Source organism: Nesoenas mayeri (assembly GCF_963082525.1).
Source record: "Nesoenas mayeri genome assembly, chromosome: 9".
Taxonomy (NCBI): Eukaryota; Metazoa; Chordata; class Aves; order Columbiformes; family Columbidae; genus Nesoenas; species Nesoenas mayeri.
Window position 1 is genome coordinate 8484205 of NC_137557.1, and position 21829 is coordinate 8506033.

General features: G+C 64.8%; 3 protein-coding genes across 4 annotated transcripts; 1 reads left to right on the forward strand and 2 right to left on the reverse strand.

Annotated features, from left to right (window-relative positions):
• Positions 1-444: 444 nt before the first annotated feature.
• On the reverse strand, positions 445-7817 carry CHRD (chordin; the record flags this gene model as incomplete). The annotated part of the gene is made up of 23 exons (XM_080349595.1): positions 445-512; positions 673-766; positions 939-1093; positions 1220-1322; positions 1502-1605; positions 1710-1766; positions 1905-1998; positions 2088-2300; positions 2552-2665; positions 2748-2989; positions 3076-3232; positions 3318-3434; positions 3517-3623; positions 3722-3869; positions 3958-4040; positions 4513-4653; positions 4728-4869; positions 4971-5067; positions 5848-5965; positions 6047-6223; positions 6603-6729; positions 7234-7337; positions 7700-7817. The coding sequence occupies 23 exons, from the start codon at positions 7815-7817 to the stop codon at positions 445-447; spliced, it is 2880 nt and encodes a 959-aa protein (XP_080205721.1).
• A 7571-nt stretch (positions 7818-15388) lies between these two features.
• On the forward strand, positions 15389-17165 carry THPO (thrombopoietin; the record flags this gene model as incomplete). The annotated part of the gene is made up of 5 exons (XM_080349710.1): positions 15389-15401; positions 16203-16330; positions 16409-16495; positions 16697-16861; positions 16968-17165. The coding sequence occupies 5 exons, from the start codon at positions 15389-15391 to the stop codon at positions 17163-17165; spliced, it is 591 nt and encodes a 196-aa protein (XP_080205836.1).
• A 574-nt stretch (positions 17166-17739) lies between these two features.
• On the reverse strand, positions 17740-19729 carry POLR2H (RNA polymerase II, I and III subunit H). 2 transcript variants are annotated; one of them, XM_080349780.1, is made up of 5 exons: positions 19592-19729; positions 19394-19477; positions 18586-18679; positions 18391-18474; positions 17740-18267 (listed from the first exon to the last, which is right to left on the reverse strand). In XM_080349780.1, exons 1-5 carry the CDS (start codon positions 19662-19664, stop codon positions 18150-18152), a joined length of 453 nt encoding a protein of 150 aa, XP_080205906.1. In that variant the 5' UTR covers positions 19665-19729; the 3' UTR covers positions 17740-18149. The 2 variants fall into 2 exon arrangements, with proteins under 2 accessions (XP_080205906.1, XP_080205907.1); XM_080349781.1 differs by lacking the exons at positions 18391-18474; positions 18586-18679.
• Positions 19730-21829: the final 2100 nt, after the last annotated feature.

The following is a 21829-nucleotide window of genomic DNA, read 5'->3' on the forward strand; positions in this document are numbered from 1 at the left end:
AGGAAGAGGCTGTGAACCGGGTAGGCAATAGCTCTGGTTTTAATAAATACATCGGGAGACCCCCATCCACAGGCACCATAAATTACGTGATGAGCCCAGCTAAGCCGGGGTGGGTGCAGTGAGACAGGGGCGGGAGGGATTTTACACTATGTACAAGGCGGGCGCGATGCTCGCTGCACCCGCTGGCCGGGGAGGCATGGAGAGGGGGACAGCGGGAGCCCCAGCCCCCGCCAGCTCAGCAGCTGCCCACTGGCACAAGCGGGCAGGGCAGCCCTGGCATCATGGCTGCGCCGAGATGGGGTGCCCAGGCTGGGCACTTGGCCATGTTCACCCCACCATGCTCCTCTGTGCCCCCACCCTGTGTGGGGGTGATGGGCGGCGGGGATCCCCTTTGGCCGCCCGGCCTCGCTGTGTGTTCGCCCCGCTCCAGGCAGTGGTCACTGCTCAGCGGCTCCACACCTCCGCCCTGGCACCGTGGACCTTCTCTCGCGCATCCAGGGGGGTGTCTGGGGCTGTGGTGGGGAAGCGGGGCTGAGAGATGGGCACAGTGGGTGATAGGAGGTGCTTGGGTTGGTCCCTGCTGTGGCTTGGCCCCCGAGGGGGACGGGGGGTGGCGCATAGGCCACCGCAGGGTGTTTGGGGAGCAATTCCCACATGCGAGCAGTCACTCACTGCGGCACTTGGCGCAGCAGGGGTTGTCCCTCCTGGTGGGGCTGGTGCAGGCAGCCGGCGGGCACTCCTGGCGCTGGCAGTGCGTCTCCCCCGACTGCAGGGCAGAAAGAAGGGCTGAGCACGGGGGTGAGGCTGGTGGCTCCTCAGGGTGCGGGAGGTCCTCAGGTGCCAACCTAGGCTGCTCTCTTGTCTATCCCCAAAGCACTGGGGATGAACACGGGGCAACCCTCCTTCCCCCGGTGCTGCCCAAGGCCTGGCACACTCACCACACACCAGCACAGAATACACTTCATCTCTCCGAAGGGGGGCACAGAGGGGTGCCAGCTCTCGTTGTTGAGGTACCAGCGGCGCCCGAAGCGGCACGCCCGTGGCCCGTCTGCCTGCATGGTGTCAGCCAGCTCTGAGACACTCTTCTCAGGGGCTGCAGGAAAGGACACTGAGAGGCTGCCAGCCCACAGTGGGGGCACCCCATGGCATCGCCGGTGGTGGCGTGGGGCAGCATGTGGGTTTTGCCAGGAGAGCAGAAGGCAAGAGGGGGTGCAGGTACCTGGGCACTGCTTGCAGCAGTCGGAGGGGCTGACGCGCACAGGGTTGGCACAGGTGAGCCGTGGGCACTGCACCTTCTCGCAGTGCACTTCACCCGTGGTGCCCTGCGGGGAGTGCAGGGACTCATGGGGGACACAGGGCAATGGCTACAAGGCTCATGCACTTCTGCCTGGTTTGAGCCCCTGCTGCAGTGCCCAGCAGCTGAGGACACACATGGGTGCTGGGGCAGCCCTTCCACCAGACTAGATCGGGGGACTGAGGGGGGACTGGGACCTGCACTCACCTTGCAGGTGCAAATGGCACATTTGATGAGGCCGAAGGGAGGCACCACGGGGTGCCAGCGGGTGCCAGAGCCTCGCCATGTCTTGTCCCCATCAAAGTAGCAGCCTAGGAGAGGAAGAGGATGAAGAGGTGGGCACAGCCCCTGTGGGGGTGCTGGGGAGGCCAAAGGGGCAGAGCTGCCCCCTCAGCCCACGCCCGCTGGGACTCACCCTCACTACTGTCCCGTGCCCGCTCCAGCCTCAGCTCCTCCTGCCCCGTCTTTTTCTCTGCAAGGAAGAGGAAGGTTATGAGGGCACACAGTGCCAGCAGCAGAGGCTCAGAGAGGGACTCCCCCACCTTGTTCCCACGGGGAACACCCCTGCTCCCCCAGACCCCTGCCTGGGGTCCCCTCAGCCTCCAGGTACCTTCACAGATGGGGCAGCACAGCTCCTCGGGGTGCACCTGGCGGGTACAGTTGAGGGGCTGACACAGAATGGGGTCACAGATCACTGTGCGCTTCTGGGGGCAGTAGGTATGGAGCTTGTTACAGGGGGGCACTCCTGATGGGTGCTTCCCCCCTCCAGCATGCCCGCCACCCTGGCCTGTACCTGGCAGCTGCAGATGGAGCACTTCTTGTCATACTCAGGTGCCCAGCGGGTGCCATGTGCCCGGTGCTGTCCCTCAAAGAAGCAGGAGTTGGGGTCCTTCTTCACCTGCTCCAGGTCCCTGGTCTTGGTGCCCTCGGAGATCTCAGCCTCCCCGAGGGGCTCCCCCGGAGCCAGGCGGGTCCCTCCCGCGTGGCACCGGTTGGGGATGTACACCTGGTCAGTGAAAAGGACAGGAGGGTTGGCACTGCTGAGGGACCCCCATTCCCATGCCGATAGGCGGCTGCCCTCCATGGTCAGGGCTGGTGGAAGAAGCACCCGTGACCACAGCACACACCATGCCAGGCTGCCGAGATGACGTGACCCCAGCCTGTCCCCTTCTTGCCCTGCTCTGGGCAGTGTCACCTGGCTGGAGACCCTGCAGTGGTGGGGAGGGATAGGGGTGCCCTGGCTGGGTGGGAACCTACCCGTCCCCGCATCTCCCCATGAGGGTGGGCTTTGGTGCTGACTTGCAGGAAAGCGGTGCCCTGCGCCAGGTGCTGTAGCAGGTCGGCGTCCAGGTCCTTCACCACCCCCTGAGCCTGCCAGGGGAGAGGGACACGGGGGCGCATGAGGGCTGGCCTGGCCCCCATCATGGGGAGCCCCACCAGGTGCCCACCTCACCTCAGTGCTGTAGAAACCCTTGAGCAGGCGCTTGTGCTGGTGGGGGCGGGCACCCATCTCGCCCAGCTCGGCCACCCCGTGGAGGTGGGCACTGACAGTGCCATCGGCCGGGCGGCCCAGCCCCGCCACCGAGATCTCGTAGTGCAGGTGGCAGTGTTCATCCAGTGAGAGCCAGGCGTGGCCTCCTGCCCCGCTGTTCACCGGGGGGGACACCAGCTGCCCCGCTAGTGCCACAGGCATCTCTGTGCATAGACAGGGGCCATGGGAGGTGGCAGGTGGGGGGATGCCCCACCACCCCCCGTTACCACTCTCGGTGCCCCCCAGGTACCTGTGTAGCGAGCGAGCAGTCCGCTGTAGGGCAGGGAGATGATCTGGCCCCGCAGCTCGCCCTCCGCCCAGTCCTTGGTGGCCACGTTGAGGAAGAGCTCGTTCTGCAGCAGCATGTGGGCATCGCGGGCACTGGGGCTCTGCCAGGTGCCCTGGGCCTGCCACCGGTGGGACCACGTGGGTTGGGATGGGGACTCACCCAAGGTCCCTTTGTCATACCCCCCAGTGCCATCCAGTGCTCACCAGCCCATCCTTGTAGCTGGGCGTCATGTCGAACAGGATGTTCCTCTTGCTCTTCCGACGGGGTTTAGTCTCCAGTGTGATGCCCACCACCTCGCTGGCTGTGCCCACCACCTGCACCTGCAGGCAGGGTGCTGAGGGGCAGCAGCAGGGTGGAGACATGTCGCTGGGACCCCCCATGAGACGCATGTCCCCCACTTACCTGGTATTCCAGGGTGCCATTCTCGTGCAGCGCCAGCTTGGCCGAGCCCACAGCCCCCGTCTTGGTTGGCAGCAAGGCGTCCGCTCCGCACAGCACACTTTGGATGGCTTCAGCCCAGGGAAAGAGGCACGAAAAGGAGGGTGAGGCTGGTGTGGGGGGAGCATGGCCACCCCCCTGCACCTTGGGGTGCCCAACCCATGCTCACTGTCACAGCTGCGGCGGGTGATGATGGTTCCGGCCAGCTGGCATGCATGCTGGCCCTCTGTCTCGGCCACAATGCGGAGCTGCCCTTGCACCAGCCACTGCAGCTCATGGGCAGACAGCTCGCTCAACACCTCCGCAAAGTCGGGGTCCTGCGGGGGGGGACACAGTGCCATGGCTCAGCCTTGGCATTGTGGGCACTGGGGCTGCCAGGGCACATGGGGGAACAGACGGCTTTACCTCGACAGTGATGTTGGCATGGACCTCTCGCAGCATTTGGCCCTGGTGCAGGATGTGGACCCGCAGTGGGACCCATGGAGATTCTGGGCATGGCAGAGGGGGTTGGACACACTGGACTGGGGACATGCCATCACTGTCCCTCTGGCCCCCCAAAGCCACTCTCTGTGACAGCGGCTCCCCCAGATTGCTGACCCCCACTTTCCTGCCATCTTCCTGCCCTGTCTTGCACACCCCAAGCCCTGCACACACTGTGATCCCCACTGTTCCCCCTGCATTCCCCATATCCTCACACAACCCATTCCCCAGCCCTATCCTTCTGTACACCAACCCCCACACCCCAGGTGCCCTCCAGCACCACCCAGCCCCACACTGCCCATAGGTAGACACCCCTCACCCATGCACACCCCAAATCACACCTCAACCACCCTACCATCAGCCTCTGCACCCATCCTGACCCAGACATCCCAAGCCACGCACATGCCATGTGTCCCCCACCAGCTCTATGCACCCCCTGGGCAGTGCCAGGCCCCGCAGGGTGCCCGTGCCCCCCCTCACCCCCAGCGCCAGGCTCCAGCAGCCCCCGAGTCATGAGGATGAAGTGCAGGTTGTTCTCAGTGTCGCTCAGCGTCAGCATGGCCATGCCCCCAGCGCCCAGGTGTGTCGGGTCCACAGAGGTCAGGATGGCACCAAATGTCTCTATGTGAGGAGAGTAGGCATCAGGGGCATCCCAGTGGGGACCAACTGGATGGGCATGCAGGAGCCAGCCTTACCTGCGAAGAGCGCCCGGTGCTTGAGGATGTGCCCGTGGACCTCTCCAGAGGGCTGTGCCCTGGTGATGAGGGACACGCGGAGCTGCTCCCCACGCAGCAGCTGGATGTTGGCCTTGGACACGGTCCTCCACATGCCGCAGAGCTACGGGCGAGGGCAGGGTTGTGCAGGGGCCAGGGGGCAGCACACAGCCGGGCAGGGGGAGGAAGGGGCACCATGCCCCCCGCCCTCCAAGCCCCTCTCACCATGCCGTCCTCGGGGGCAGCGCTCTTCTGCACGGGGTGTTCGAACAGCACGTTGCCCTCAGGGTCACTGAAACGCACCCGGCTCGGCCGTCCCAGCCTGCAGGCACCCAGGGGGTGAGCAAGGACCCCATACCCAGCACCCCCTACCCTGTCACCACCCTCTGGGCTGGCCCAAACGTGCTGTTTCACCAGGTGCCAGCTTGCACAGGTCCCCTGGGCTGCCCTGCCCCGGAGTGGTGCCAGGCTGGCACCGAGCAGGAAGGGGGTCCCTGCTGGGAAAGGCAGCAGGGCAGGACCCGCCGGGAGCTGAGTGCTGGGGCCTGGCTGTAAATTAGGAGTATTTTCAGCTCCACTTGGCTCCCCCGGTTGGAGCTGGAAATTAGTCACCACTTTACTATGCAAAGGGGCCTGGAAGCGAGGAAGAGCAGAAGAAACTGGAGCGGGAAGGAGGGAGGGAGGGAGGGAGGGAGAGGAGAGGAGAGGCTCAGCTGCCAGCGGGCATCTGGGGAAGGTACGGCGAGGATGGGGGACCCTAGTGGCAGTGTCCCAGCAGTGCCTGCCAGCAGGGCCCGTGGGGCAGCAAGGGGCCTCTGCCATGCTGCACCCCTCTGCAGAGCCCTGGGGCCGTTCCCACTCCAGACCTGGAGGAGAAGGGGCGAGGCCGGAGCGGTGCCATGGCTGTGATGAAATCCTGGCTGGCCACCCGGCCCTGAACCCCAGCACATCAGCCCCCTCCTCAAATCTCTTGCTCTGCCAATGCAAGGCTATGGCACCATGGAGGAGTGTCAAAAAGGAAACCGAGGCACAAGCGTCATTGCATCCCCCCCTTTACCGGGGGGTACCCACTGTGCCTGCCTGGGCAGAGGACAGGACTCACCGCTCATAGCTGATGGAGAAGAGCAGGTAGGAACGCAGCAGGGTGAAGCGAGCCTTGGCCACTGCACTGGATGTGGGACGCCACGGCTCTGGACCACTTGTCAGCAAGGCCACAAACTCTGGGGAAGGGATGCTGATGATGGCAGGGGACCCAGAAGGGTGTCTTGCACCCCTGCTGCCCACCTGGGTGGGTGGCTCACCTGTGCGGGCATCATCACGGGCCAGACCCTCGGAGCTGAGGTAGGAGCGGTCGTTGTAGGGCTTGTCCAGGTCGTCCTCCTTGTCCTGGAAGTACTCGAAGGTGTCGAAGGGGAGTGCAGGGCTCTTCTCTGGGGGGCCTGGCAAGGTTGGCATGGGGCAGACACAAGGGAAGACCACTGCACCAGGCTGCTTGTGTTCAAGAGCTCAACACAATAATAAATCTCCCCTCCCAAGGTAGAAGATGTGCCCTGCAAATCACTGTGGGATTCTGGGCTGGGGTGACAAGGGACATGGTGAGTGTAGGCAGATGGACAGGCAGGTTGCTTGGCCCTGTGCACCCTCTCTGCACCCCTCCCGTGGTGGTTTGGGGACAGGTGTGCCCATCAGGGCTTCCCTCTGCCCAGCACCTCATGTGCACCGCGGGGGCACTGGCAAGCCCCATAACTAAGCAAGCAGCCGCTTTTGGGGGGATGTGTGCAGTGCCCCCTTTCCCATGTCCCCAGGGAACCCTTTGGGTGCAGAGGGTCCCCACAGGGAGGTATCTGCTGGCCTCACCTTTGGGGCAGGTGTGGCAGCAGTGGCCAGGCAGCAATGTGGCTCGAGGGCAGGTGGGCACAGGGCAGTCCTGCTTCATGTTCTTGCAGTTCACCTTCCCCACTGGCTTCCCCCGGCGGTTCCTCTGCTGCAGAGGGTGAAAGAGCCAGGGAGAGCTGTGCCAAGCCGTGCCAAGGTGTGCCCCCCCGGCACAGACCGGCTCCCCCCACCCCGGCCCAGCTGGAGCCCCCGCAGGCGGCCCAGACACCTTGTGCAGCCCCCAGCTGCCTGTACGGCAGCCAAGTCCGGGTGCCCCCCCCCCCGCCCCCAGCCCCCTGCCCAGCTGTGTGCAGCCCCGCCAGTCCCGGCCTGGCCTCGGGGGGCTGCTCGAAGGGAAGGAGGGGGCCGGGGGCCATCCCCAAGGAAGGGGAGGAGGAATGAAGCTTGATCCTTTAAACCCCCCTTCTCTAGCCCGCTGTCGCGGCGGCGAGGGGGGGGACATCCAGGTGTTCGGCTCAGTGGCGGGATCCCCGATCCCCTTTTCCATGGTGTATTGGATGAGGAGGTTGACTTCCCCGCCGCCAGGGCCGGATCCTGAGAGATCTCCCAGGGAAGGGGGTTCCCGGGGCGGAAGGGGTGCGGGGGCACTCACCGGCTCGCAGTGGCAGATAACGCAGCGCATGACACCGAAGGGCTCCCCCAGGTCCGGGTGCCACGTCTCGTCCAGGGCGTAGAAGTGCCCCCCGAAGGCACAGCCTGCGGAGACCCCCACACACACCCATCACCACCGCCCCCCCCAGGTCACCTCCGGGCCGCGGGCACCCCCCTGCCGCAGCCCCGGACAGCAGCCGGCACCGCCCCGTCGCCTGCTGGGCACGGCGGCCGCTCCCGGTCCCGCTCCCGGTCCCGGTCCTGGCCAGCCCGGAGGCCCGGAGCGGGATGCGGGGTGCAAGAAAAGGAAGGGTGTGCAGGCTTGCGGTGCAAAGACAGGGGTGCGAGTGGCAGGGAGGGGGGCGAGTGAAGCGCGATGCACGAAGTGGGGGCGCGGCAGCGGCTTGTATAGGACGGGGGTACCCGGAGCGGGGGAGTGCGGGGGAAGGAAGCGGGGAGACTCCTACCTGCCGCCCCCCCGGGGGGCAGCGGGTCCGTGTCGGGCCGGATGGGCAGGGCGAGCTTGGGGCGGGCGGCGCGGCCGGGCAGGAGCAGGGCGAGCAGCAGGAGCAGGGCGGCGCGCATGGTGCCGGCCGGCCGGGGCAGGCAGGCGGCCGGGGGCGGGGAGGGGGGGCCGGCCGCTGCCTGTCGCTGCCGCCGCCTCTGCCCGGCCGCCGGCCCCGGCTCCGCTTTATAGGCGGCGGCATGGGCAAGCGGGAGCTGCGAGCCCTGAGCAAACAAAGGCCCCGCTAATGAGGCGCAGGCAGCGGCCGGCTGGGGGGAGACGCGTCCCCGTCGCGCTCTGAGCCCCCCCGGGCCCTGTCGTCCCCGCCGGGCACGGGCCGTCCTGTGGCACTCTGGGGCACACAGGTGCCCAGCCGGGCATGGGGTACCCTGGGACTCTGGGTTTCTTGGGGAGCCCCCCAGCCATTGCCCCCCACCCCTGGGCACGGAGTACCCCTGGGTATAAAGTATCCTCACTCGTATTCCAACTCCAGGGCATGGGATACCTTTGGGCATGGGGTACCTGAGGGATGACTTCATCAACATACCCTCCCTTGGGGCACCCCCAGGGGCTGGACATCTCGGGGACAGCTCCCCCCGCCAATCTACACAACACCCACCAGGACGCAGGGCACTGTGAAGACACCACTGTCACCATCCACACCCCTTCCACAAAACTGGGGGCACTCCTGGGCACTGGGCATCCAGGGTATGTCTCCATCCACATGCTCTCGCAAGGACCTGTGCCCCCTGGGGAATAAGGCATTTGTGGAGCACCCCAATTCAAATTCCCCCTCTCCATCCATATACTCTCCCATGGCACAAAGTGTTTCCTGGGCATAGGCCATCCTGGGGGCTCCCCATCCACACAGCCCACTTTCAGGCATGACCTCCCCAGAGCTCACTGGACCCCCCAGGAATGTGACATCCTCGGGACTCCTTCATCCACTCAGCCCCCTCCCAGGCCACTCGGCACCCTCAGGACATGGGGCACTGCAGGATATCATCCAACTGCACAGTCTTCAGTGATGCATGGACTCCCTGCAGACCTCTCTGCCTTCACCCAGTCCCTCCCCAGGACATACAGATCTACCATCCCATCCACTCAGCACCCCTGAGCATGGGCCCCCAAAGCATGGCCTCCGCCCCAATCCACCCTGAACCCTGCAAAGTCACACATAACCCACAACTTTTTCCCTTGACATCCCCAATCCCTTTGGCTGATGCCCACTCTGAGCAGAGGAAGGCTCCAGAACGGGACCTTGGACTCCTGCCCATTGATGGCAGAGGCAGCAGGGGGACAGGAGCCCAGACACCTGTATTCCCTTGTCCAGGGAGGGGAGGGGGAAGCCGTGGAGGAGGCTGAGAGAGCAGCACCCAGCACCGGTCCTGCTGTTTGCCCACATGTGCCTGGACTGGCGAGGGCAGCAGCAGTGGCCAGTGAGCTGACACCATGGAAAAGCCTGGGGAGAGCATCATCCAGCTGGGGAAACTGAGGCACACAGCATGGGGAGGGGGACTGGTGGGGAAGGGGTCCAGCATGTGACACCCGTGTCCCTGCCTTACCACCCCCGCCGAGGGCGGCAGGAAGGGGTGGTGGTGGGTGCATGGCAGGCAGGGAAGGCGGGTGGGGAGGGGAGGAGGGGGAAGCACAGGGCTGCCAAAATCAACTCCAGGCGGTACAAACACCCGGCCAGCTGCACGGTGTAGCTAGGGAAACACGGCACAGCTGGAGCACAACAGGCCCCTGCCCCCGCAGAAGGCTTCTCCTGGGCCTCCCTGCCTGGCGTGCACCTGGGGGGGCTGCAGCCTACCGCCCCATGCCCCCAGTGCCAGTCTGCAGGGGTTACCCACCGTTGGTTCTCCCACAGCCGCCCCATCACATTCCCTGGCATGTGTCCCAGTGCTGTAGGCACATCTCCTGGGGAGGGCTGTGGGGCGTGGGGGGCTTGGCCATGCTGAGGACCTGCCCAGTGGCAGAAGCTGGCGTGAAGCAGTGAGGAGCAGCCGGGCTTCCCCCAGTGAGAGGACCCGCTGGCATCACCGGGGCTGGGACACCGCCAGGGTACTGGGCATCCCCCGGGCGTGGGCTGTGCCTGATGCCCTGCTGCTTGCAAGCATGGACTACGCCCAGCAGCATGGCACCCCCAGCTCTGTGACCTCCCCACTATCCCCAGTGGTACCACCATCCTGTCCCCTCTCTTTGCCAGCGCTCCTGCTGGTCTGGGTTCCAGCAGTGTGGGAGGGCTGGGGTCTGTGCGGCAGTGCCAGGGTTGCCGCGTGGTGCCCGCTGCGGTGGTGGCCCTGGGGGACGGCGGGACGTGAGCAGGGCCGAGCAGGGAGGAGGCAGGCAATGGCTCCTGGCCGCCGGTGCCAGAAATCCGACGCTGACTCCACGCACCCAGAGATCGTCACAGTCTCCTGGCTCGGCTGTGGGACATGGGGAAGCGGCGAGGGAAGTTCCTTCCCCTTTCCCAGCAAAAGGAAAGAGCGATGGGGAACTCGCCTGGCTGTGGCCCTCGGCATGGGGGAAACTGAGGCATGGGATGGCAGCATGAAGGGGGGTGGCTGCGAGGGTGCCCAACACAAGCAGGCTGGGATGTGGATGGTATGCTGGCATGGGGCCCGGCAGGGTGGGTGAGTGCCGGGCATCCCTGCCTGGGGAGGGGGCATTTCTGCTGCAGTGGGGACACATGGGCAGCGAGGACACGGATGCCCCAGCTGTGCCTCGGCATCCCTCACCACGGGCCTGGAGGCTCCTGGAAATGCCAAGGGGTGCCCCCAGGCGAGGGGCAGAGGATGGCATGCCACAGCCTCGGGGTCCCTGTGCTGGTGGGGAGGGGGCGGCGCCAGCCAGAGGTGGCGCTGAGAAGGGGTCCCAGTCCCACCAGCTGCTTCCCAGTGCCTGCACATGTGTGCTGGCAGCGCCCAGCACAAAGGCAGCTCTGAGCCGCTCCGGCGCTGGGCCTGGCGCCGGCACAGCCCCAATGGGGCCACCGGCTGTGGGCAGCTGGAGCCGCACCGGGATGGAACCGGCCAGCCATGGGCAGCCCCAGCCACACCATCGGGCACCCACAGCCCTCTGGCACCTCTACCCTGAGTGGGTGCCCGGCTCACTCCCGGGGTGGGGAGGCGGTGGCCCCATGGGGTGTCATTCTGACACCCCACGGGTGGGATGCCCCTATGGTGCCCTCCAAAACAGCCCACACCACCGCTGGGGCTTCATGGGCATGTGCTCTGCCAACAGTGAGGGTCCTGCAGAGGGTCCCCGGGGGGCCGCGGTGCTGGGGCCGTGCGGTGGCTGGCATGGGGGTGTCGTGGCGGGGCCTCGCCAGCGCTCCTGCCCCACGCAGCTCTCTATTGTCTGGTCTCATTAGCTGCTGCCTGCTCGCGGCTTTGAACATGAGCTGGGCTCGGGGCGGCAGGAAGGAGCCTCTGCTCCCCGGGGATGGGGTCGAGGCGAAACCACACGCCCCGGCCCCCCCTTCCCACAGCCTCCCACTGCCTCCGTGGCACCCTGACACCTCCTCCTCACCCCCGTGCCAGGCGTGAGCCCAGAGCTTGGGTGGCACGGGGGGTACCTCCTCTCTCCCAAAAGAGCCCCCATCAACCGACCCGCCCTGGCACGGGGTGCGCGGAGCTGTTGGCCTCCCCAAAGCTTTGTGCCGACTGCGGCTTGCCCCGTGACTAATCCCCCCCGGCCTCGCACACACACGGCAGGGTGGGGGGGGCCTGTCGTAACGGGTGGAAATATCTCATAATTCACGTTGGACACGGGGATTACAGCCGTTCCGGCAATATTTGCACAACTGGTAGGCGGTTTGCAGGGCTGGGCCGCCCCAGACGAAGGCCGGGGGGTCTGGGAGAGGAGGGGGTTTTGGGGGTGGCAGGTACAGGGAGGGGGATGCAGCTTGGGGGGCTGATAGAAGGGGGGGTAAGTGGCTGTTTTCCTTCTGCGAACACATGGAGTTTATTATGGAGGGTGTGTTTCTGGCATGGCGGGGATGGCTGGGACTCTCGCCCTCATCCTGGCCCGCTGCGGCAAGCAGGGCTTGGAGAGCAGGATGGAGACCCCAGACATCCTCATCTGCCACACCAAACAGACCCTGGCCATGCCCCGGGGCACCGTGCCCGCTCCCAGCACCCTGTCAACTCCATGGAGCTCCCTGCTTATAGGAGCACTCACAGGTGCTCCTGTCCCCAAGTGTCCCCTCCCCAAAGGCCTTGTGGGGCAACCCTGGTGGGAAGAAGGCAGGGGGCATGCGAGGCATGGGGGGGCCGTGTTTGGCATGGGGATTAGCGAGCTCCCAGAGTGATGGTGGTCTCCCCCGCTCCCCACCGGACATGCAGGCAAATATTTGTGCCCAGACTTCACAGGACTGCGAGAAGGAATTTCATTCTTGCGCCCACCTGCGGCTCAGCTGCCTGGCATTAACCCCTTCGCCGCCCCACGGGATGGAGGCAGATGGATGAGGTGCCCTCTGTTGGGGTGTGGAGCTGGACCGAGGAGCAGGATGGGGAAAGGGAACACGGTGGGATCGCCCCAGATGCCAGCAGGGCCCCTGACAGAAAGTGCCCTGGTGCCAGGCAGTGGCTGGAGGTTTGTCCCTGGGCATCCTCTGGGCATCCCCCAAGGCTTTGTGCTGGGCAGTGCGTGGCCTGCCAGGAATTGGGAAGGGTGGGGAAATCCCTGCCAGCCTTCATCCCCTGAGCTGCGGGACCCCAGCCACAGTGCCCCTCGCATGGCCCCTCACCCAGCAGTGTCGTGGTGCCATCCCAGGACGGGTTGCCAGGGAGCAGTGCAGGGTGCGGGGGCACTGGGGAGCAGGATTTGCCCACGGATGTTTACTGACAATTTGCAAATGTAAAAAAAGGCCCAGAGGGGGCAGGGGACACCCAGCTCACAGAGGCTGGCTGCACTCGGGGAGGGGGCCAGCCCAGGTGGAGGGTCCCCCGCTGCCTGGCACGCCCAGAGCCCCGCTGGGCTCCTTTCCCTGGCCCCAGGGCCAGCTGGGCCCTGAGCAAACGGGGCTGTTTGCTCATGCAGGGATTAGCTGCTCTCTTTGTTCCTTTGACTTTCTCTTCCCTTTATGCCATATTCTTTTATGGGGGCTTCAAAGGGGGCTGGGACCCCCCTCCCTGCCCCTGGAAGCCCAGGTTTGCTTCCTATACACCCCCCTGCCTTGCGCTGACATCCTGGGGATGCCCATTGAGCACATCTGGGTGGCCTGCGGGGACAACAGCTGTGCCACACGTCCCCGGTCTCCCCCTATTCCCCCCCTGCTGCCTGGCACCTCTGGCTGCCCTCAGCACCTTGGGGAAGTGGGTGCGAACGGCTTCCCCCCCGCAGAGGGATTCCCGGCACTTTGCACCCTGTAAGGAGAGGTGGGAAACTTGGCACCAGGGTCCATCCAGCTGTGCAGCCCTGCAGTCCCCCCCCGGCTTCCTGCCCCCTGCCAGAGCCCTGCCTGTCTCAGCCGGAGCCCCCAGGCCCCTCTGGAGTCCCTGAGCCCCACCCTCTGCCCCTCTCCCCCTCCACCCACAGCACGCAGCACCACTGGATTTGGGCTGGGGGAAACATGGTGGGCCAGCAGCAGGGGCTGCCCCCCACATCCCCCTCTGCCCCCCCTGGCATGGGCAGCAAATGCCAGCATTGCCCTCCCCAGCAGAATCCTAGCCTGCCCACAGGCAGGGGTCTCCCACTGCCCACCAGCCTCCAGCATGGCTGGAAAGGAGCATTTTGGGGCAAAGGGACTATTATGGGCACCTTGGGTGCCCTGGTACCCACTGGGATCCAGCAGACCTCAAGTTTCCAGTTGCCCTCTGCTTTCCCCTGATGAGTTCATTTGCCTAATTACAAAGGCAACCAGGGAGCACAGGGGACTGCAGCTTTCCAGCCTGGCATCTTGAAGGGTTTAGCACCCAGGGAGGGACAAGGACCAAGCACGGTGGAGGGACATTGGGTACTGATGTGCGGCCAGTAGGAGCAGGGCCAGCGCTGGCCGAGGGGCTGAGGGTGCTGACGGCCGCGTTTGCAGCTTGTCACGTCCGCAGAGACGGGGCATGGCCGTGTTTGGGAAGCCCGGCGGTGTTTGACCCCGGTACTCAGGGCTCCAGCTGCCGCAAGCCGAGTTTCCAGCCTCGTCTCTGGAGCCGCAGCACTCACTGGACCCCCTGTCCAGGCAACCCCGCGACCTGCAAGGTGGGCTACGGGGGGTCTGAGCGAGGCATGGGGCAGGCAGAGCGGGACTGAGGTGTTTACTCTGCCTGCTGTCACCCGGCCAGGCGCTGCCGGGAACTGCCAGCCGCAGGAACAGGGGTGGGAGCAGGCGAGAGCAGGGGTGTGAGAAGGAAGCGCGGGCTGTGGGGAGAGCGGGAGCAAGAGGATGTGGGACGGGGGAATCCCCCTCAAAAGGAAGCATGTGTGTGGGTGCTTGGCCACGGGGGTTATCTGTGCGGGGAGCCCGACATGTGCTGAGGGAAGTGTGCGTGTGTACACACGTAGGTCTGAGGGTGCACATGGGATGTGTGTACACATGTGCCACACAAACACACATGTGCACATACATGGGTCAGAGTGCCCTGGGTGGGGGGTGAGTCATGGCTGTGCCAAAGTCTGGCAAGATCCCTGGTGCTTCTCCAACCAAGGGAGGGGTGTCCATGGAGTGCTTCACCTGTCCCCCCAACCAATACCTCTGGTAAAACAGCCCCAGGGGACCACATGCCAGCCAGATCCCCATGCTCCATCACCAGCTCAGAGGGGTCCCCATGCACCACAGCCCTGTCAGGGATCTCCACCCCCGTGAGTCACTGCTGGGTGGCAGAGACAGGGGTTGGATCCCACCTCTGGGCAAGGATCACTGGGGTTGGGGCTTACCTCTGAGTGAGGTTCATCAGGGATAGGGTCGCGCTCTGGGTGATGGTCACCAGAGTTCTGGGTCCATTTCTGGGTGAAGGTCAAGGATATGAGATGCACTTCTGGGTGAAGGTGACCAAGGATGGGGTCTACCTCTGGATGAAGGTCACCAGGGCTGAAGCCCACCTCTGTGTGAGCATCAACAGGGTTTGGGGTCCACCTCTGAGTGCAGGTCACTAGGGTTGCAACCCACCTCTGTGTGAGGGTTTGTGGTGGCCTTTGTGCCTGGCTGCTGAAGCCAGGAGCAGGATCCCATCAGGGCTGGTGGCCCCAGGGCTGTCTAGCGCAGAGTCACTGATGCCATCTCTCCAGCAGGTACCAGGGCCACCTTCACTCCGCAGACAGGCACAGCTGAGGCGCTAACTACTGAGGCCCCACAGCCAAGTGCTCAGGCCAGGGGCAGGTGAGGCGCCCAGGGACGCCCTTCCCGCGCCCCGAGCCAAGGGAGGAAGCGGCCGGAGGCAGGAAGCCGTCCCCCGGGCACGGGGCCCCCGCTGCGATTTTGCTCGAAGGTCAGTGGCGACACAACAGGAAATCGCGCGGCCTCGCTGGGCGGCCGGGCCGGAGCCGGAGAGCTGCGCCGTGCCGCCCCAGGGGCACTCCTGGCCCTCCGTCCCGGCTGGGCGGCTGGCGGGGAGCCCGCACCACCGCCACCCCCCATGGAAGGGAAAAGGGGGCTGGGGAGCAGCCGCTGGCCCCGGGGTGGAAGATGCAGGGCCGAAGCCCCCAGCTGAGCATGGAGCTGAACAGTGAGTGTGTGGCTAAAAGGGGGGACGGGAGCGAGCAGGACAAGGCACTGTGTTGGCAGCAAATGCTGTGCCTGCACAGCCAGAGCATCCCCAGCCTGGGCACCCCAAAAATGAGCCCCACAGGTGGGCAGCAAACACTAAGGGTGGTTCTAATTTGGTTTGACCTGGCCACTAGTGGCGCTTGAGCATCTCTCCATGCCTATCATAGGGAAACCGGTTGCGCCAAGGGCTTTTGGGGACAGGTGTAGTGCCAAGGTGGGCAGCGAGGCAGGTGGAAGCACATAGGGCCTTTAGAGAAGAGATGCCTGCTGCCAGGAGGGGTAGGCATCAGGCACAGCAGCTACGAGGTGCCCGGGTCAGCAGTGTGCTGGCAGCGCTGGGGAAGGCAGTGCCAGCAGGCGAGCCCTTGGCCGGAGCCGCGGTGAGGAGCTGACATCCGCTGCGGGATGCTGCAGGCAGGATTCCCCAAAGTGCACGTGACACCCAGCGCTGTTCCTGGCGCTGACGGGGAGGGCTGTCCCCGGCTCTGCTCCCCGCCTGCAGCAGAGCCAAAAAACCTTGCACCGACACAGATGTGCATCCCCTTGGCACACACCAGCAGGGAAGCCCTGTGTCTCCCCAGGAGGAACCAGGTCCCCACACTGACCGACCCGAGGGCAGCACCAGGCCCTTCTTGGCCCCCCCTAAACCTCCCCCTGCACCTCCACCACAGGGCCACCATCGAGCTGGGGTGAGGGGTTGTCACAGCCCTGGGCTGAAGCTGCCCAGAGAGGGGTGCCCAAGGTAACCCTGTCTCCCCAGGGCTGCTCCTCCTCACATCCTTCCTCCTGCACATGGAAGATGGCCGTGCCAGCCCAACGCGGCTGGTCTGCGACAACAGGCTCATCCAGAAGTACATCGGGGAGGCCAAGGACATGGAGAAGAGAGCGGTGAGGATGCACTCCCCCCCAAAACACAAGGCTGGGAGCAGCTCCTGGTATCTCATCTGAGCATCTCTTCCCCAGCAGAGTCAGTGCCAGGTGCTGCCCACACTCAGCTGCCCCGTGGTGCTGCCCTTGGTGGACTTCAGCCTCCAGCAGTGGAAATTCAAATCGGTGAGAGGTGCTGGGAGGACAGTGCTAGCACTGGGACGCCCATTGGGCTGGAGAACCCTCGGGTTGGCACAGGCACCAGAAATGCCAAACGACACCTGTGTGTACACATGGTGGCACAGGGAGGGTGGAAGAACCCCATCCAGGGTGGGCAGAGGAATGAGTTGAGCCAGGGGCTACCCTGCTCACTGCCTGTTCCCCCAGAACGAGACCAAGCGGCGGGAGATCCTGTGTGACCTGGCACTGCTGGTGGGGGCCGTGGCAGGGGCCCAGGGCCAGGTGACCCAGGAGTGTGGGGCCAGGCAGCTGGGACAGCTTCACCAACATGCCAACTCCTTCCTCCTGCTCCTGCAGACCTTCAGCTGGGAGGTGAGACCTCCCCACATGAGCCAGGCCACCCTGGCACAGGTGCCAGCTCCAATGGACTGGCTACGACAGCATTTGTCACCCCCTCTTGTCCCACTCTCACCCCTAGGCAGGACCCTGGGAGCCAAGCTGCTCCCCACGCTCCATGGAGCAGACCCACGTCACCAGCATCTTCCTCACCTACCGGCAGCTGGTGCAGGGCAAACTGCGCTTCTTCTTCCACAATCTGGCCAAGGACTTGTGCCAGCAAGGGCAGGAGGGTGTCAGAGACCCTCAGCAAGGCTGCACACAGGGCTCACAACCCTGATCCCAGGTCAGAGCAATCCTGCTGGACACCGAGCTGTACTCTGGGCATTTAGGAAGGAGTCCATGGGGAAAGGATTGGTTCCTGCTCCTCAAACCTTCATCAACCACATGGCCCACAGAGGCAGACAGCAGCACACCTGTGTGCCAGTGGGTACAGGCCCTGCTCACACCCAGGCAGGCACCTCTACTGTGAATGCTTTACAATTAAAGAGATATTTTTCTAAAAGGTTGTTCATGTTCTCCTTTCTGTCCCTCGGACTGTACGGCCCCAGGTGCCTCAGCAAGAGGCAGCCCCTCAGGAACTGGCTCTGTGTCTCTCCCCAGTATCCAGCTCCCTCCAGCGGTGGCTGCCAGCCCTGCAGGGCCACCAAGTTCTGCCACCGGACCCCACTTGGGATGTGAGCTACCACCCCTTGCGTCTGCACTGCGCTCGGTGGGTTGGCAGAGAAGAGCCTGGGGCAGGTTTGGACTGCCAGTCCTTTGGGAAAGTGGTGTGGGTCCCCCTTTTGCTCCCACACAGGTGTGCCCACTCCCTGCCAGCCTCACCTCTCAGCCAGCAGAGCCAGATCTAGAAAATACATCCTATTTTAATAAAAACAAGCCTGGCTTGCCCCAGGTAGCTCCTTGGGAAGCAGTCCCCAGTCCCGAGGCAGACAGGCAGCTGTCCCAGTCCAGCGCCAGGGCTGAGCCTACTTCGAAGCACAGGAAGGCAGAGGTGGGAAGAGACACCCAGAAGGCAGGAGTGCAAAGCGCTCAGCAGTGTCCACTTGGCCATCAGGTACCTCTCTCCATGCAGGAGGGAGCTGTGGATCCCAGCAGGAGCGAGAAGAGGCCAGGATGGGATGATGATGGGGAGCATCCCTTCCTCCGCCAGCTCCAAAGGGGCCAGGCAGCACAGGTGCTGGGGCAGGATTTGGGGTCAGAGGGCTCCTGTCTGCTCGCCAGCAGAACATCTCTGGGGCAGCCCACGGAGGCAGGAGGTCGCCTAGAAGGCCAGCTTCTTCATCAGCAGGTAAACTCGAGAGTCCACTTCAAATCCATGCAGGTTGTTCGCATCTCCCTGCAGCCGCATGAGCAGCCCCCCATAGGACACATAGGCAGAGCTGGGGTGGGAGGAGAGGAGCAGTGAGAGGGGGGAATTCCATGGGAGACCCAGGCTGGGACGCTGGTGCCTCCCCCACACCACCCCAGGGCACCGTGTCCCCCTCCTGCCAACAGGCACTCACAGGCGCGTGGCTGCCTCCGTGGAGGTCTCATCCCCTTCGATCCTGTACACCTTCCCGTACATCACGTACTCGAACTGGTCTGCCCTGCAATGGGACGGTGGGAGCTCAGAGAAGGGTCAAATCAGAGTGTGCCCCTCAGCACTTGACCCTTTCCCTCCTCCACCCCCACGGTGGCCCCGGGCTGGAGCCCCGTACCTGGAGGGCCGGTCATCCGTGGGGTTATACTCGCCATCATCCAGGGTGCCGTCTTCGTACAAGGTGCTGGCAATGACCAGGCGGAATTTGTCCCCTGAGTAGAGGTCAGAGGACGGGTGAGAAGGTGAGGGGCACACACAGAGCAGCAGGAGCCACAGCAGATCGTGGGGTGGTGGCAAGGAGCCACCCTGGTGGGTTTAGCACAAAGCCCCATCCTTGCCTTCAGTCCTCTAACAGAATTGTGAGGAACAAGGAAAAGATCACACTGGATCCTCTGTCTCCCTGCTTCCCATATGCATTGGTCACCACCATAGAGGAGACGAGATCCGCCACACCACCATAGAACATAGCAAGAGATTCACGGGGAGAGTCCCAGAGGGCCCTGGGCAGGTACCTGAGCCACTGTAACACTAGTTCCAGTCCTTCTGCACTTTGTTTGTGATACGACTCTATTTTCCACCCATTTAGTATATTTAGCCACAGAAACTCAGTTCAAAACGTCTCCTTAAGGCTCATTTGCTATTAGCTGAGGCAGTTTCACCAGCCAGCAACTCTGGGGAATGGCCCAGAGATGACCCCAAACAAATCTCACAGTAAGGCAAAACAGAACCCAGCTCACACCCAGAACAGCAAGAACATGCAGCACCACACACCCCCTGTGACCTGGGGACAGCAGAGGGGCCTCAAGAAAGTCTGAGAAAGCACGTTGCTTGTTTGCAGCAAATCTGGTCTCCTTTGAGCACCAGCACGTGCCTCTCCAACCTCGCCCCATCCCGGCCCATTTTGGCCTAGCAGACCCATGTCTTACCGAGGTCCACGGGGTAGATCTGGATGTTCACATCCAGGATGAGGTCCATCTTGAAGGACTCGCTCTCACAGTGCAGGCGGGACACTGGGGAGAGCAGCAGAGTCAGGAAAAGCAGGCACAGGACCCGCGGGACGGCAGCGTCGAGCAGCCCCGCCCGGCGGCGGCGCAGGCCCAGGGCGGAGCGGCGGCCCCACTCACCGCGGTCGAACTTCTTCCCCTCCGGGTCGATGTCCTTCACGTCGAAGATGTCCTCGAACAGGATCCCGGCCATGGCGGCGCCTCCGCGGCCCGCGCGACGATGAACGCGCCCTCACTTCCGCCGCACGACTCCGGGCAGAGTGCCCTACCCGCCGGCGGGCGGAAATAGCCTCAGGATGGGCAGCGCGCTTGCGCACTGCGACGAGTGGGTGTGTGCGCGGCCCTAGTGCCCGCCGGTCCCGTTTCCCACCGCGGCGCCGCTCTGTGCAGTGCCGAGGATCCCGACGGCGGCGGGTTCCCGGCGGGGTCAATGGGCGGGCACCCCCGGAGCCGGGATTGGCGGGGGCACTGCGGCTGGGGGGCGCGGCGATCGCGGTGGGGCCATTGTAAAGGGAGGCAGTGAGATGGGGGGCCATTGCAGTGAGGTGGGGGCGCACTGCAGTAGAGGGGCATTACAATGGGGGCTGTATTGCAATGGGGGGCAATGCAATGTCCCCATTGCAGCGGGGGAGTATTGCGGTGGGGGTGCATTGCAGTGGGAGTGCATTGCAGGGGGGGGTGGTATGCAATAGGGATGCATTGCAGTGGGGGTACCCTGCAGTGGGGGCTGCCACCGTCCCTGCCGTGGCCGCGCTGCCGTGGGCTGGCCCCAGAGGGTGCCGCAGAGCCGGTTACGGGGCGGCCTCATGTGCTTGGACCCCTCCGGGGATGCCTGTGCCGAGGGGCGCTCTGGCCTTGTCCCGGCCGGATGACAGCAGGGGGAGCTGCGAGGCCGCGGATGGCACCGCGCGGAGCCGCGCACGCCACGGCGGCACCCACGGCCACGGGCAGGCCCGGCCCGGAGCCGCCTCTGCCGGCGCCCCCGGTGGGGAGGTCTGAGCTCCCCCACCGAGGCCTCGCAGCCCCGTTCCCCCCGCTCGGAGCATGGGACAGAGGGACGGGACCCGGCCCCCCGGCCGCACCTGGGCACCCGTGCATGAGCTGTGCAGATTCAGCCGGCGACGGGGTCGGGGGGCTGCAGTCCCCGCCGCCTCCTTCCCCCTCCCACGCCAGCCACGTGGGGCGGTTGACAGCCGTCACCCGTGGCCTGCCGATGAACCGTGAGGGGAGCGGGGGGGTCCGGCAGGGCCAGGGGCTGCTCACGCGTTGGGCGCCGCAGGGTGCCTGCACGGCTGGTGTCTGGGAGGGAGCTGCTGGTGCGGGGTCAGCAGTTCAGCCCCGTCCCCCCCAGCCCCCAAATGCCACCGCCAGCCTCCCTGAACTGATTTTTCCCTGGCTCAGGCGAGACGCAGCAGTGGAGACCCTGCCCCCCATTTGGGCAGGGGGTCCCCACCCAGATGTGGCATTAAGTGGCTGGCACAGCGGTGGGTGGCGGGGGCAGGTGCCCTGGTGTGACGGGGACCAGGGAAGGCGGGTGGCACAGCACCGTGGGTGCAGCACATGCCAGCAGCTCGCTGGGGACTCCAAGGCCATGAGTGGGGTCATCTATGGGATTCAGGACCCCGTGCATAGCCCTGGTGCCTGCAGCGAGGTGGCTGTGTGGGGACATAGCCCATGAGCCAGACATCTCTGGGATGTGGCTTGGGATGAGACCTGGAGCCAAGGTGCCCCCAGCATCTGTGCTGGGATGTCCATCACAAGATGTCTGTGGTACCCAGACTCACCCGTGTGTGACCTCTCCACGGTGTGTCCCCTCTGTGACACGGTGCCAGTGCATCCCAACGGCTCAGCCAGTGGGATGAGCAGCATGCTGACATGCAGAGGGGACGCTGGTGTCACAGGGGATGCTGATGGCCCATGGGGGTGGCTGCACGGGCAGTTCACGGTGAGGTCACCCTGCAGTGGTGGCACTCAGCAGGGACAGCCTTAATGCGCTGGGACACAACCTCGTCTCCTTCTAACCATTGTCTGGGTGGGTGACCCCCTCTCAGCCCTGCAGTCCCTCCCTGCTCTGCCCACCCAGGCTGGCAGGGGGACACAAACCTCCCTGCCAGATTGTGGGGGTCATGCCCAGGCCCCCCACATGGTGCAAGATGTGGGGTGTGGACACCCCCACGAGGTTCCTGTGCTCTCCCTGTCATCCTGCACCCCAGGGTGCCCCTACCTGCTGTGGGGTGGTGTGAGGCTGGGTCGTGGTAGGCCTGGCCACCCATGCGTGGGGGACTCTGGGAGGCAACCGAGACTGTGCACATTGCCAGGGGGTGGCAGCAACACACCGAGCATGGCCGAGCACCCTCG

Coding starts and splice junctions, on each gene's coding strand:
- POLR2H (XM_080349780.1), bottom strand. CDS start 19,664: ATGGCCGGGATCCTGTTCGAGGACATCTTCGACGTGAAGGACATCGAC. Junction 19,478..19,591: donor GGGGAAGAAGTTCGACCGCG/GTGAGTGGGGCC, acceptor TGCTCTCCCCAG/TGTCCCGCCTGCACTGTGAG. Junction 18,268..18,390: donor ACGGAGGCAGCCACGCGCCT/GTGAGTGCCTGT, acceptor CTCCCACCCCAG/CTCTGCCTATGTGTCCTATG.